The sequence below is a fragment of the Chiloscyllium plagiosum genome, unplaced genomic scaffold, assembly GCF_037043375.1.
Source record: "Chiloscyllium plagiosum isolate Xiang-an unplaced genomic scaffold, Cpla_swu_hap1 HiC_scaffold_2, whole genome shotgun sequence".
Lineage (NCBI taxonomy): Eukaryota > Metazoa > Chordata > Chondrichthyes > Orectolobiformes > Hemiscylliidae > Chiloscyllium > Chiloscyllium plagiosum.
Window position 1 is genome coordinate 14800919 of NW_028270140.1, and position 15301 is coordinate 14816219.

General features: G+C 38.8%; 1 protein-coding gene across 1 annotated transcript in view; it reads left to right on the forward strand.

The window, feature by feature from the left end:
- Positions 1-15301, forward strand: part of kcmf1 (potassium channel modulatory factor 1) — a 129613-nt gene that overhangs the window by 94173 nt on the left and 20139 nt on the right. The window contains exons 4-5 of the mRNA XM_043719754.2: positions 9013-9114; positions 12623-12797. Of these exons, the coding sequence (XP_043575689.1) occupies positions 9013-9114; positions 12623-12797 (277 nt within the window). The remainder of the gene's footprint in view (positions 1-9012; positions 9115-12622; positions 12798-15301) is intronic.

Here is a 15301-nt window from a genome sequence, read left to right on the forward strand (position 1 = left end):
CTTTGTGTCAGCTGACAGATTTTACGTTACCATCCATTTGTGCAGTTAGTTTCATACTGCATTTACTCATCCTATTTCCATATCTCTCAATTCTTCTATTCCTGAATGTGCACATATTTTCTATCTCAATATTTAATCCTGGAAATGAATTCTGTAGAGTCAACTTTTTGTGCACGGACGTTTCTCTTATCCTTTGTTCTAAATTTCTTAAGCATTTAATCTTGAATCTCTTGTCATTCATTCTTGCTCTCCCAACTATTGGAAAGAGTTTGCTTCTGTAGCCCTTTTTCCATATTTTATAATCAATCATGCTTTCATAATTGTAGTCTGCCTTGTTATAAGGAGAAGTGGTCTGTCTTCATATTTCAATATACAAAGCACTATCCTAGAGATTGTTGTTTTCTATCCCTCAAAGCTTTAGTAATATACTGTACTATGCAGCATACTTACTATATGCTGCATGGTAAAATCTTAAGGTTTTAAAAAGCATTATTAAGCATTTAATAATGCTTATTAATAACTGATTAATGCTTATTATTACCTCTTGGAATTTATATTCTATGCATTTAATAAAATTCTATTAGCATTTCTAATATTATCAGCCTAAGTTTCTTGAGCTGCGTTTCCCTGCCTGGATTCTGTACTATTTCACAAAATCATGCTTTTACATTAAAATGGTTAAATCTGCCCTTTCTCTTCATATTTGGGAGATTTTAAAATTAAATTCTTGCCCCCTCTTCTCAATGCTACTATGACATGGTCTGGTTATTTCTTGTCAGAAAATTGTTGTCCATTGACCGACACCCAAAAAAAAAATCTGCCTTGAAAGAACATATGTTTTATACTTGTGCAATTATACCCTGAGTCTTTTCAATTTAATTGAACACTGCAAAGATTTAAATATACCAGCTCTTCTGCAGTATTGCTGTTGATGCAGCTGTACCAGTAGACTCATCGAAATCCAGTGATTTGAAAGCACACTACACAATTAGGTTAACTTGTACTTCCACACTGTGTGGCATATCCTGCAAAATGGAGGAGGCTGAAACTGTTGCATATTCACTACTGCACTAATGGAGCAGGTTATCAATTAGAGGCACTAATTCATGAGTAATAGTTCATGTCAAAATGTTTTTTTTAATTTGGTAATGGGATGTGAGCATCACTGGCTTGTCAGCATTATTGCCTGTCCCTAGTTGTCCTTGGGAAGGTGATGGTGATCTGCCATCTTGAACTGCTGCAGTCCATGTGCTATAGCTAGAGCCACAGTGCCATTAGGAAGGGAATTCCAGGATTTTGACTGTGACAATGAAAGGATGATGGTTACATTTTCAAGTAAGGATGTTGAGTGGCTTGGAGGGGAGCTTGTAGTTTGTGGTGTTTCCATGCATCCACTGCTCTTGTCCTTCTAGTTAGAGGTGGTCATGAAGTTGCTGTCTGCAGACCTTTGGCAAATTTCTGCACTGCATCTGGTAGATAGCAGTGTGTACTAATGAGTGTAGGTGGTGGAGGGTATGAATGCTTGTGGATATGGTGCCAATCAAGTGACCTACTTTGTCTTAGATGGTGTCAAGCTTCTTGAGTATTGTCGGAGCTGCACCCATCCTGACAAGTGAGCAGTATTCCATCACAGTCCTGACTTGTACCTTGTAGATGGTGGACAGGTTTTAGGAAGTCACGAGGTAAGTTACTTGCTGCAGTATTCCTAGCCTCTGACCTGCTATTGTAACCACTCTCTCTGTATAGAGTATCCAGTTGAGTTTTTGGTCTGTGGTGATTCCCAGGATGTTGATAGGAAATTTGGTGATGGTAATGCCATTGAATGTCAAGGGTTGATGGTTAGATTATCCCTTATTGGAGATGGGTATCGATTGGCATTTGTGAAGTGCAAATATTATTTGCCACTTATCAGCTCAACCTGTAGATTGTCTAGTTATTGTTGCATTGGTCTTTTCTTCGGTATTTGGAGGAGTTGCAAAAGGTGCTGAACTTGGTGCAATCATCAGTGAAAATTCCCACCTCCTGACCTTATGTTGATGAGAAGTGCATTGACTGAAAACGGGAACTGAATGATTGCAACCCTGTTATAATCAACTTGTATTCATTCACTGAAAATCAAATATTTTATTTTATTTCAATATCCAACATTCATGAACGTTTATCCCTTGATTTCATCACTTTGTGGAAAACGATTCCAGACATGAGAATTGGATTTATATTTTCTGTACCCTTTCTTGTGCACTTTATCAGATGGTGCAAAAAAAATCCTTTCATGGCTGTAAACCCCCAGTTTTCCTCATCATTCTCACAAATCAGATTTTAATAGGAGAGTTTGGCCTCATTTTTCCTCCAGCTTTTACGTTTTTACATTTTGCTTCCAGCTTTTCCTTTCAACCTCTTGCTGGCTTTATTGGTTATTGTTTTGCAAAGGTTGTTCAGAAGCTGCTAAGGCTCCTTAGGTTATTTCAAATTTATCCTTCAATATACCACCAGCGTTCATAGAGTATGCATATTGCATTTTATTTCAATGCTGTAGCACAGGTTCAGCTGCTTAATTTAGATACCTCATTTTTTATTCAATTTCCATAATTCCATAATTTGACTGTCAAATTTGCAGATAATGTCAAATTAATATATTATATATGCACACACATTTTCTATATTAAGATTATTTTTTTGTAAATCAGAGGCTGTAAACTAACGCTGAAATTCTGAAACACGACATTCAGCACTCTTATCCACCTACAGCATAACTCTATTAACAACTATTTTCTCATCCACTCCATTACTTGGAATTCCTAATAGTTTGAGTTTGACTAGTAATCTATAATTAAATTTTTGCCACAGCCCAATTAGATGTCTGGATACACCAATCTTTGTGTGCATAAACAGCTGGGGGGATGTGGGTATTGCATTTCTTGGTCCATTGGATTGCCATTTTCGCAAAGAATTGCTTTGACAGTAGGATCATCTTCACCTCAACTTATGTCTGTGTAATAATCAACATCACATTTATGCCTTATTAATTCTGTTATTTTACACAGAAAGGAAGTAAAACTAGCAACTCTGTTGTTGTCCATTTCTTTGCCCCAGGTTATGAATGAAATCGCCATCAGAGCTTGTGTTCTATTTGTGCCTTCCCATGTCCAATGATTCCCTCATGATAACTATCAATGCCTGACAAAGGTCCATCTAGTTTCTTGGGGCTTTGAGAGTCTACCAATAATCCCATTTAATTTAAGAAAATTCTGGGGAGAGAAACCAAGATAATGTTTTGGGTCAGTGGCAATTCTTAATCAGAGTTCATCTTTGACCTTTGAAATGTCAATGCTATATATCTCCACGGAAATTGCCACACACCTGTTGAATATTTTTATATTCTGTTTTGATTTCAGATTTCCAGGGGCTGTTTTGGGCCAGTGGTAGTATCCTTACCCCTGGACTGAGAGACCCGGGTTCAAATTCCACCTGCTCCAGGGGTGTGTAATTACATCTGAGCAGGTTGATTAGGAAAAATATCTAACTTTTGTATTGGCATCACATGCGATTTTAAGTTTGTCCTATTAGCCTGCGACCGACTTTTGTTTCATTTGTTAAACACAACTATACTTTGATTTCTCTTTCGGAAGGACCATATGAATAGTTGGGGGATATAATTGTCCCAAATATTGACTGTTTTATGAATGCAAAGTATGCAGAGTTTCACAGATAAACCAGGTAATTTTAAATCTGTCACCTGTGTGCCAGTATCCTTTCAGTGCTGCTAACAGCAGATTAAGAGAATTTGGACAGGCACAGCTTGCAGTAGGGTCCTTCTGGATCCAAGCTGTTGCACTGTTCTTTAATGTATATTGGTCAAAATGAGGATAGCTGCTTTGAAATTGGAGAGTTTGTGCAAGTGTTCAGTAATCATAAAGTCAATGGAGGTAAATACCCTCTGTTGAGGATAGAATATTGCTAATGCTATAGTGACAAGTTTTGAGAAGATTTGTAGCTCAGGTTGAGGTTCTGGATGTATGTTTGTTACACAAAGTAACAACACTGACAGCACAGATACATGGATAAAAAAACTTATCTGACCGACATTTAACAGACACTGAAAAAGCTGTCTAAGTAAGAAGATTAAATTACAATTGCCAGGATGCGGACAAGAAACATTTCTTAGCAGCATTAGAAAAACACTAAAAGACAACCAACGCACAGAAGAAACCCAGCAAACTATCGGACAGGTAGTCACACCAACATCAAGCAGAAGAAAGGAAGGAAAAACACTGTATACACAAGAAAGGAAAGCACTGGAAAGATTGAAAAAAGATAAAAACATTGTTATCCTACCTGCAGACAAAGGACGCTTGACAGCCAATCTAAATCGAAGAAACTACATTGAAAAAGCGAGAGCACAACTTACAGATACCAACACTTACCAACAAGTGGTGATGGACCCGACCTCACAAACTAGAGAACCGAATCACAGCCCTACTCAAAAAAAACTTCAGCAATCTGGAGAAATAAATAACACCGACTTCCAAAAAATGAAACCAGATTGCCCAACACCCCACGCTTCTACGGATTGCCCAAAATTCACAAAACCGGGAGCCCCCCTCAGACCCATAGTCTCGCTACCTGGAAACACATACTTGCAGATTGGCCAAGGAGCTACACCAAAGACTAAAACACTTAGTAGGAGACCTACACCATTCAACCCACTCCACCCAAGAATTCCTGAAGACCATCAAAGACACTAAGATAGAAGAGGATGAAATAATGGTGTCCTTTGTAACACCCCTGTTTACATCAATTAACCTGGCCAAGGAAACACTGACTACACTATTAGAAGACCCAAAGACCCATACACCAAACACCACTAACTTCAGCAAGGACAGTATTATCAAGCTTGTGGACCTATGCCATACCGCACACTTTGCCTTCACCAACAAAACTAACAGACAAACCAACCGGACACCCATGGGATCTCCGATATCAGGGTTCTTAGAGGCAGTAACGCAGAGACTCAAACAAACAGCTCTGCCAGCCATCCAACCCAAACTTTGGGTCCACTACATGGATGACACTTTTGTCATCACTAAATGAAACAAATTAGAGGAAACCGTCAAGACCATCAATAATACCTTTACTAGCATAAAATTCACTAAAGAGGAGGAAAACAACAACAAACTGCCATTTCTAGATGTCACAGTAGAGCGAACAGCCAATGGGGAACTTCAAACCAGCGTCTACAGGAAAACAACACATATGGACCAAATATTGAACTACAGAAACAATCATCCCAACACCCACAAACGAAGCTGCATTAGAACATTATTCCAATGAGCCACTACACACTGCAGCACAGAGGAACTACACAGAGCAGAAGAAAATCACCTATACCATGTATTCAAAAAGAATGGGTACCCAATGAACACAGTTTGCCGATTTCTCAGTGACAAACCCAAACAAGCAGACAAAACACATCCAGAAACCCTAGCCACACTACAAGACTACTCAAGATCCCTTAGCATCATGGTAGCCCACAAATCCACCAACACACTAAAACAGCAGCTAATGAACTTGAAAGACCCTATACAGACGACAAGCAAAACTAATGTCATTTACAAAATACTGTGCAACAACTGTAACAAGCACTACACTGGATAAACAGGCAGAAAACTAGCCACCAGGATACATGAACATCAACTAGTCACAAAACGACATGACCCTCTCTCACTAGTATCCTTATATACAGATAGGGAAGGACATCACATCCATCCTAGGACAAGCTAAACAGAGACATATACGAGAATACCTAGAAGCGTGGCATTCCAACCGGAACTCTATCAACAAACACATCGAGTTAGACCCCATCTACCACACACTGAGAAAAAGAACAGGAAATGATATCACCAACCTAAAGAAATCCAAATATATAAATATAAAGCAGGAATCATCAGCAGTGCTTTGCCCAGAAGCACACTGAAGATGTTACCTAGTAGGGTGACGAAACGTCTGGAAATGGACCTTCCAGCTCAGTGAGCAAACCTACATCCAGAATGTTCTAGTGAATTGTCTCAGAGCAACTTGTAGCTAGTAGGATTGAATCTGAAAGGTGAAGATAATTTTAAATACTTTATATGTGTTCCGTAGCTTAATTGGGCTCTCTATAGATTAATATAAGAAGTGATATTCCAATATTTTAAAATTTTAGTTTCTTATATAAACAATGTATGGGATCACTTTCCCAGAAGCGTAATGCTGCCATTAACTAAGGGAAATAAGAGCACTTGTTATAATTTGGAAATCTCTCATTGGTGGAATTATTTTTTCATGGTGATTGCAAAGACAAACAAAATTATCAGGCAAATGTGCTGCCCTCTAGTGGTGTTTTCAAATTCACTTAACTGCTTTTTAGCTGCAGTAAAGGTTAATTTTCTTAACATTTTATGTTGACAAATATAAACTTATTTCATCTTTTTTTGTAAAGAAAATACTCAAACGAGCATGGGCGGCACGGTGGCACAGTGGTTAGCACTGCTGCCTCACAGTGCCAGAGACCAGTGTTCAATTCCTGCCTCAGGCGACTCTGTGTGGAGTTTGCACATTCTCCCCGTGTCTGCGTGGGTTTCCTCCGGATGCTCTGGTTTCCTCCCACAATCCAAAAAAAAATGTGCAGGTTAGTGGATTGGCCATGCTAAATTGCCCATAATGTTAGGTGAAGGGGTAAATGTAGGGGAATGGGTCTGGGTGGGTTGTGCGATCGGCAGATCGGAGTGGACTTGTTGGGCCGAAGGGCCTGTTTCCACACTAAGTAATCTAATCTAATCTTGATGAAAAAGTACTAAACTTTGTAGAAAAATACAGAAATTGTCAAATTTTCAGATTAAATACTAAGGTAATTGGGTTTTTACTGTTGGAAGGATTTGGTGTTTGACAAGATGTATATCATTTGAGAATATGATAAACCTAAGTTTAAAAAACACGCTATGTTTACAATGTTGGACAACATTTGTCCGGAGGGCTTATCTTATGAAGAGAGGTTGACTGAGCTCGGATTTTATTATTGGAGAAAAAGAGGAAAGAATACAAGATAATGAGAGGCATAGATAAAGTCAATAGCCAGAGACTGTTTCCCAGGGCAGAAATGGCTAACACGAGGGGTCATAGTTTTAAGCTGGTTGGAGGAAAGTATAGAGGGGATGTCAGAGGCGGGTTCTTTACACAGAGTTGTGAGAGCATGGAATGCCAGCAGCAGTTGTGGAAGCAAGGTCATTGGGGGCATTTAAGAGACTGCTGGACATGCATATGGTCACAGAAATTTTAGGGTGCATACATGAGGATCAATGGTCGGCACAACATTGTGGGCTGAAGGGCCTGTTCTGTGCTGTACTGTTCTATGTCCTAACATAGGGATTTGATCATTGTGTGACAGGAAGTTATCCACAATTACCACCGTTTTCCCAAAGTAGGAGATAGCTTTGTCTAAAGCTGTCTTTGCTTAGTGGAATGTTATGGAGGATATTGCTGGTTGTTTAAAATCTGCCCTGTGCCTTTAAAGTAAAACACCAGTAATACTGAATCTGCATATTTCTCAACTATTTTTTCCATTTCTTTGGGCCATCTTACTCCTTGCTAGAGGTACAGTACAATTCCACATGTTCTCCTATTCCTCATTCAATTAGCCATGCACATGAGTTTTGATGTCGTCATGTAATTGGGAAGCAGGGTGTATTACATGTTGTTAATGCTGCCCAGGAGTAGCATTCATTGGTCAATTCCTTCTCCTAACATGACAGTACAGACTCCAAACTGTAGAAGGGGTACCTACTCGGGTCAGCTAATTTAGAATTTTATATTTGACTGCAGATCAAACTTTAATCTTGGTCATTAGATACATTAAAGACTTTTGATATGTTCACTGATTTGATATTTGCCTCCTGATCAAGGTTATGATTTTTACTGAGCTTTGCAGAAGCTATATATTACCCCTTTTAACTGTTGATCTTCTATTTCTATCTTTCCTTTGTGTTCTTTCTTTCTTCTTGCTTCTTCCTTCAGCTCCATTCTGAATTTCAGAAGCTCACTGCTGTGTACTGTTGTCAGGCATTAGGGTAAAGTGTGACTCGATATTATACTCACTAAACTGGAAACGTGCAGTCAATATGTGAAAGAGAATAATGAAATTAGTTTTGGGAAGTACTATGATTTGTGCTGATCATTCTCATCTCTACACCCTATGCTTCACCTCAAGCATTACACTGTTGTCGTACATTCTCAATGAGCATCTGAAGGCCACCACATTGGTCAAATGAACTGCATTGTCGACAAAGGTTGATCTCCCTGCAAACTACTAACTTGATCTCTTAGGCAGAATTGCTATACTTGTCAGCATTTAATTTCTTGATCACTACATGTCACAAAAAAAAACTCACTGCCTTTCACTGTGCCAGATGTTTTAATTTCCACAGTTGGTAGAAAATAGGCAGTCTGCTGCAATAATTCTCAGTTATTTGCCAATCCATCAATGATTTAATTAGTTTCCATTAGTATGTATTTATGAAGCAGAACATAATCGTTTGTTTGTATGCAAATAGTTGGTAATGTTTGTTTATTTATTTAATCTCATTGAGAAAATCTGATATCATGCCTGCACATTGTTGCTCTAAAGATCGAAACAAAATGCATCATAGATAATATCATCTGTCTATAAAATAGCTAGAACAGGTGTAACAATATTAAAATAAAAAGGTCTGCAAAAGGAAAAGACGACCATTTGGGGAAATGAGATCTACAGATTCAGGATAACTGAAATACAAACAGAATATGATTTGAAATACGGTTAATCATTTCCCCATTTTTTTTGTACTTCTGAAGGCAAACTTCAGCTCCTTTCTGTGAATATTTAGAGTAAGATTTTATTTGTATCTCCTTCCCAGTTTTCAGTTAGACTCATTTGCTTGAACTTTTAGATTGTTTCACAATTAGAAGTGATAATTAAATTTGCTTTTTAATGTATTACAGGTTTGTCCAATTTGTGCAGCATTACCTGGAGGAGATCCTAATCATGTCACGGACGACTTTGCAGCTCATCTTACACTTGAACACAGGGCTCCTAGAGATTTAATATCCTTTTGAAAGGCCAATATCCAGTTACCTGGAAATGTCAAAAGGAAATTTCATAGTTGTGTATTTTGTGCCACAAATATTAATTCAGTTGGTTTTAAATAGAAATTATTCATGGTCAAGTACTTGGACAAAGTAATGAATAGTTGGGAAAGCTCCACCGCATTTGTGTTGAGTGCCATAGTGTGGTATTGTTTTAGAATGTACATTTCCTTTCATTTAAGGAAATTGTAATATGCCATATTTTAATGTATGTGTTTGAGGTGCAGTTCATTTTAGCTTTCCCCACAATTGGCTTGGATGAACACAAGCTGCCAAGTAGAAGAGCTTTGATTTGCAGAGGGATCTGAATGTTTTGATCTATAAATCACAAAAATTGGTACACAAGTTCAGCAAGTGATTAGGAGGTAGGCAAATGGAATGTAGTCCTTAAAAGCAAAATACTGCAGATGCTGGAAATCTAAAGTAAACACAGGAAATATTGGTGGAACTCAGCAGATCTGGCAGCATTTGTGGAGGATGTTATGGACCAGGCCAGACCGCACAAAACATTTCAAGAAGATAGCCCAGACCCTAACTTTGCTAGTTGTTTTAAGCAGTTGTAATGCGGATATTCGAGGAGAGAATCAGCTGGTAATTATTTACAAGATTACTGAATGAGATACAAACAACAGAAAACAGAATACCAAACAACTAAGCCTATCCGAAAAACCAACAGATCATCCCAAAGTAATGATGCTGTTCCAAATACTTGCAATAATCCCCATAAACACCCTATGGCAGAAAAGGTAAAATCAAACATAGCATCTTACAGGATAGAAGTCAGAGAGAGGGTACCAGCCTTGACCTGCTTCTGTAGATCCAGCAGCTGCCTTTTCACACTACTGCTAAAGAAAACAGAAAAGCTGAGCTGGGAGAACTGGCCACTCTTCTTTCATAGTACAAGTTTTTTTAACTTGTAAGCCTTCTGCCTGAGGCTATCTCTGTTAGCTATCATCAAATTGGCCCTAAACCCTTCAACCCCCAGACCTTTTGGAGTCTGTGTCACTTACGACCTCTCTTTTTAAAACAACAAGGCCAGCATAACCTTGTTCAAGGAGTAGCTTTGTCATACCTCCCCCTCCCTTTTTAAGAAAGATCAATATCCAAAGACGACTTCATTTTAAACCCCTTTTTAAAACATTGCTAGTACTGTAAAACATACATAGACGTTACATTGACTATAAATGTGCAAACATGCACAACTGCAAATCGTTTCAGTCTGTTGTACTCCTGCCACTGAACGCCTCCATTTCTCGTTCGAGTCTCGACAATGCACCGACAATCATGTTTTCTCATCCCACCAGGGGCACAATTTTCAAATTGAATGTCTGTAACAAGCTCCATCTAAACAGCTTGGCATGTTTGTGCTTATGTTTCCCCACCAACTTCAGTGGGTTGTTATGACATATGATTGTCTCAGATGCGTTGTAGGAAAATAAAACTGAAAGGTTGTAATACCAACACCAAGCTCAAAGTCTCCTTCTGAACTGTCAGATATTTCTGCTGATGAGTACTCAGACTTGTGGAGAGGTACCTGATAGGTCTTTCTATCTTCTCATCCACTATGACACCGAAATTGGAGGTGTAGTGGACAGCGAAGAGGGTTACCTCAGATTACAACAGGATCTGGACCAAATGGGCCAATGGGCTGAGAAGTGGCAGATGGAGTTTAATTCAGATAAATGCAAGGTGCTGCATTTTGGGAAAGTAAATCTGAGCAGGACTTATACACTTAATGGTAAGGTCCTAGGGAGTGTTGCTGAACAAAGAGACCGTGGAGTGCAGGCTCATAGCTCCTTAAAAGTGGAGTCGCAGATAGATAGGATAGTGAAGAAGGCGTTTGGTATGCTTTCCTTTATTGGTCAGAGTATTGAGTACAGGAGTTGAGAGGTCATGTTGCGGCTGTACAGGACATTGGTTAGGCCACTGTTGGAATGGGTGGGTAGATGAATAGGAAGAGTTTGGAGGGATATGGGACTAGATTGAGTTGGGATATCTGGTTGATGTGGACAGGTTGGACCAAATGGTCTGTTTCCATGCTGTACATCTCTGACTCCATAACTGAGCGCTGCTTGTGTGACCATGAATTCCCGTTGCTAAAACTTTTCTGGTAGTAGTCCTTCAGAAGTACATATTTCCTCATCTTTCAGTATCACAGATCGAGAGGATCCTGTTTCTCCTAGTATTGTAACCTCTTTACCTGCTGCTCCTGGCCTGTGTGAATAAACTTTATCTTTGCAGGTATATATGGTTTAAGAAGATCTGGCGCTTCCTCTTTAACCAAGCTCCAACCAGGTTGTACATTCTGGTGCAGCTTTCTAGCCTCTACTGTGCTTTATGTTACCACTCCAACAAAATTCACTGGCTTATCCTGTTTTCCTATATCTGGCTTCCCAGTACTGCTCCTAACGCACCAACACTCTGATTTCATATGGCCTACTTTATTGCAGTGAAAACACTGGAGCTTTTTAACTTCTCTGTCCCCTTCAAGGGTTTCCTTTTTGCCATGTGTTAAGTTATCCTTCTGATCTTCACCAAGATCTACCTTTCCCTTTCCACATGAAGATTTTTCTTTTCCCCAATTTCTGTCCCTCACGGATTGAAATTGGCTCTGGAAGTCAAATTTTGCTTTATGGACCAACTCATAATCATCAGCCATTTCATCAGCTAATCTTGCCGTTTTAACACTCTGCTCTTCCACATGAGTTCTCACTACTACAGAAAGTGAATTTTTGAACTCCTATCTATGTGCCAATTTTGGAAGTTCAAACTCTGTCTTTTTCTCTCTCTCTCCTGCTAAAGCAATTTGTTCTTTTTCTCTTTCCTCTGCTTTTAATCAAAATTCCTTGTCTTTTGCCTGTAACTCAAGCTGCTTAATTTTCAATTGACTTTTAGCAATCTCTAAAGATTCTGATGGTGTTTCCAACAAATTTAAATGTTGAGCTACTGCTGTAATTATCTCTCCTTTCCTCACAAAAGGAGGCAGCTCCAACCTCTCAGCGCCAGGGACCTGGGTTCGATTCCCGCCTCGGCCAACTGTCTGTGTGGAGTTTGCACATTCTCCTTGTCTCTGCGTGGGTTTCCTCCGGGTGCGCCAGTTTCCTCCCACAGTCCAAAAGATGTGCAGGTCAGGTGAATGTTAGGTGCATTAGTCAGGCGCAGATATATCGTAGGGGAACGGGTCTGGGTGGGTTACTCTTCGGAGGGTCAGTGTGGACTTGCTGTAGGGAATCTAATCATCTAAACTGCTCGCAACCTTGGTATTATATAGATTTGTTCAGCCTTTACATAGTTGGCAGAGGGAAAGATGGAGTTGGTAGCTAGTGAATGGAGTTAGTAGCTGGTTCCAAAGACCTTTAGCATCAGTGTTAATTAATTGAAGGAAAAGTATCAAGAATTTTAATGTACTTTGAATTGGAGGTTTTACTTGCAGGCCTTTGCTTATATTTCCTTAATAATTATTTATGATGAATCCAGCGGTGTTCGACATGTACGTAGGATGTTTCATCCTGGCCGAGGCCTTGGAGGACCACGTGCTCGTAGATCAAACATGCACTTTACTAGCAGCTCCACTGGTGGGCTTTCATCCTCACAAAGTTCATATTCTCCAAGCAATAGGGAAGCTATGGATCCAATAGCTGGTGAGTTAAAATTTATAGTTGCATCACATTTATTAAAACAAGAATATATTGGACTACAAAATGTAATTGAACAGTTCTATCTTGATAGAATTTTAATAAGCTGCTTGAATGTAATGTACCAATGTAAATTTATAATTCTTCATAGTGAACAAATCAATTTCAAGTAATTCTCTATCAGAAATCTATTAGGATTAATTGTATTTGTAATCTGTAAGAATTGTGGAAGCCACTAATGTATTTATTATTCCAGTTGTTACACAGTGGCAGACTTTTTTTTTAAATGTTGGTAATTCATTAGCTTTCTTTGTAAACCATTTTCAGTCTTTTTTTGATTGTTCCTCTTTTATTTCACAATTATATTCTATTAATGTATTTTAATATATATATTATATGAGCAACTAGTTAGGTCATGGTAAAATGTACATGTGGTAAGATCTGATATGATTTATGTAACTTACTGCTCAACATTGCATTACAGGATATTGAGAGTTTTTACGTAAATAAAATCTTCCACTTGAGCTCTTCCTGTTCTAATGTTTTGTCACTATTCAAATCATGTTTATTCAGTAATGGAATTCTTTGTCCAAATTTTGAGTATGTGTCAAGCTGATTGCAAAGTCACTGATGAGTGTGAAGCACCTGTCTCAGCTTTCTGCTAACTTGAATTTTCAGTTGTGCCTCTACATGCTGTACATTCTGATTGGCTTCCCTTCCCCCACCATCTCCAGAGAAGGGAGAAGCTGGGGAGTATTGACAGAGGGAGAAAGTGCAGAACCTGTGGAAAGGGAGAGATGAGATGCAAGGTAGCCAAGGAATAAACAGAATATTTGACTAATCAATTCGATATCTCTTTCCTGACAAACCACCAACTTGGCTTTGCATCTTCTGCTGTCACCCTGTCTTCCCTTTTCTTCCTTTCTTCACTCCTCACTTCTGTCCATCACTTCACTTTTTTCCCTCTTTTAGTCCCATCCCTCTTGCACGGCTACCTCACATGCTGTCACCTTCTCTCATCCCTTTCTCTCCTCCTCCTTCCCCCTGCATCTTCACTCTTCTGTACACCTACTTGTTGCACACTGGCTTTATCAAGTTGATCCTTCAATCACCTCCCCCCAGCACCCACTCACTCAATGCGGTTTTTAAAATATTCCTGTTGCTGCGAAGGATTGCATTTATTACTCACATGTAGTTGCCGTAATAGTGGTATTGGTTATCCTTCTGCAGGCCGTATTGTGAAGGTACTTTCACAAGACTGTTAGAGAAGGAGTTACCTGACAAGAAAGACTGTCAATAAATGTCTATTAGTAAATGGAGCAGAGAGGCTGGGAGGAAGGAGTCATGTAAATAATCCTTTAATTCATTAATAATAAAGGATATTAATTAATTTGTAATATTTTGTAGAAATAAACAATTTTCCTTTGTTTTTAATAGTGGTTTAGATTACTATTTATCTTGAGGCTTAGGCTGGACACTTGTAAGGAATAAAATGACTGAATAGGCCAACAAAATTGCTTTGAACTGTGAATATTGAATGAGGGTGCACCTGATTTGTATAGTTGGGCTTATTTTGTTCAAGACAAAAATCTATAGGTAGATGATCTACAAATAATAAATATGGATGCAGTATATCCTCATGCTGATGTTGAAATTAGAATACCAGTTCATTGATCTATTAATCATTAACTGTTGTACACACACAGTTAAATTATTCTCTCCACAGATACCGAATCAATGTGGTTTCTCCAGCACCTAATTTTTATTTGATCTCCACCATCTGCAGTTCTTTGTTTTATTTTGTTGAATTAAAGTGCAGTCTAGGTTTCTGGAAATGAATTTTATGAAATCATTATCTGTAAGTGCAGACAGTAATGCAATATAATGGAACAGAATAGAGCAACACAATGTGAAATTCTAGATTAGATATTATTACTCACGTGCTAAGCAGTGGCTTTATCAAGTCCACACAGTCCAAACTCCACAAGAAAGTCACCTTCAGTTTCCTCCCATAATCCAAGGATGTGTAAGTAAGGTGGATTGGTCATGCTAAATTGCTCCTTAGTATCTAGGGATACACAAACTAGTGAATTAGTTATGGTAAATGTGAGATTGTGGAGATGGGTTGGGGGGGTGGGAAATCTGGATCTGGTTAGGATATTCTCCAGAGGATCAGTGCAAGACCTGATGGGCCAAGTGGCCTCTGTCCAGACAGTAGGGATTCTACGATGTGGCAGTCAGTTTGCACATAAAGGCAGTTCTGCTATAGCGCATCTTTTGTTGACGTGAATTGGCTGTAATGTTATTGGGTCAATAGGGAGTGCTTTTTCTAAAAAGCAAACTTTTAAATTGTGTGTTGGCTATAACGTGATTACGTCGCCAACATTTTAAGTGTATTTGTATTCTGCAATTTTTGTATAATGTGGGATCACAAGACAATGCAACTACAGCGTATTAGCAGAATTACCTGTGGTGAAATGTGACATTGACTAGATAATCTGTTTTAATTA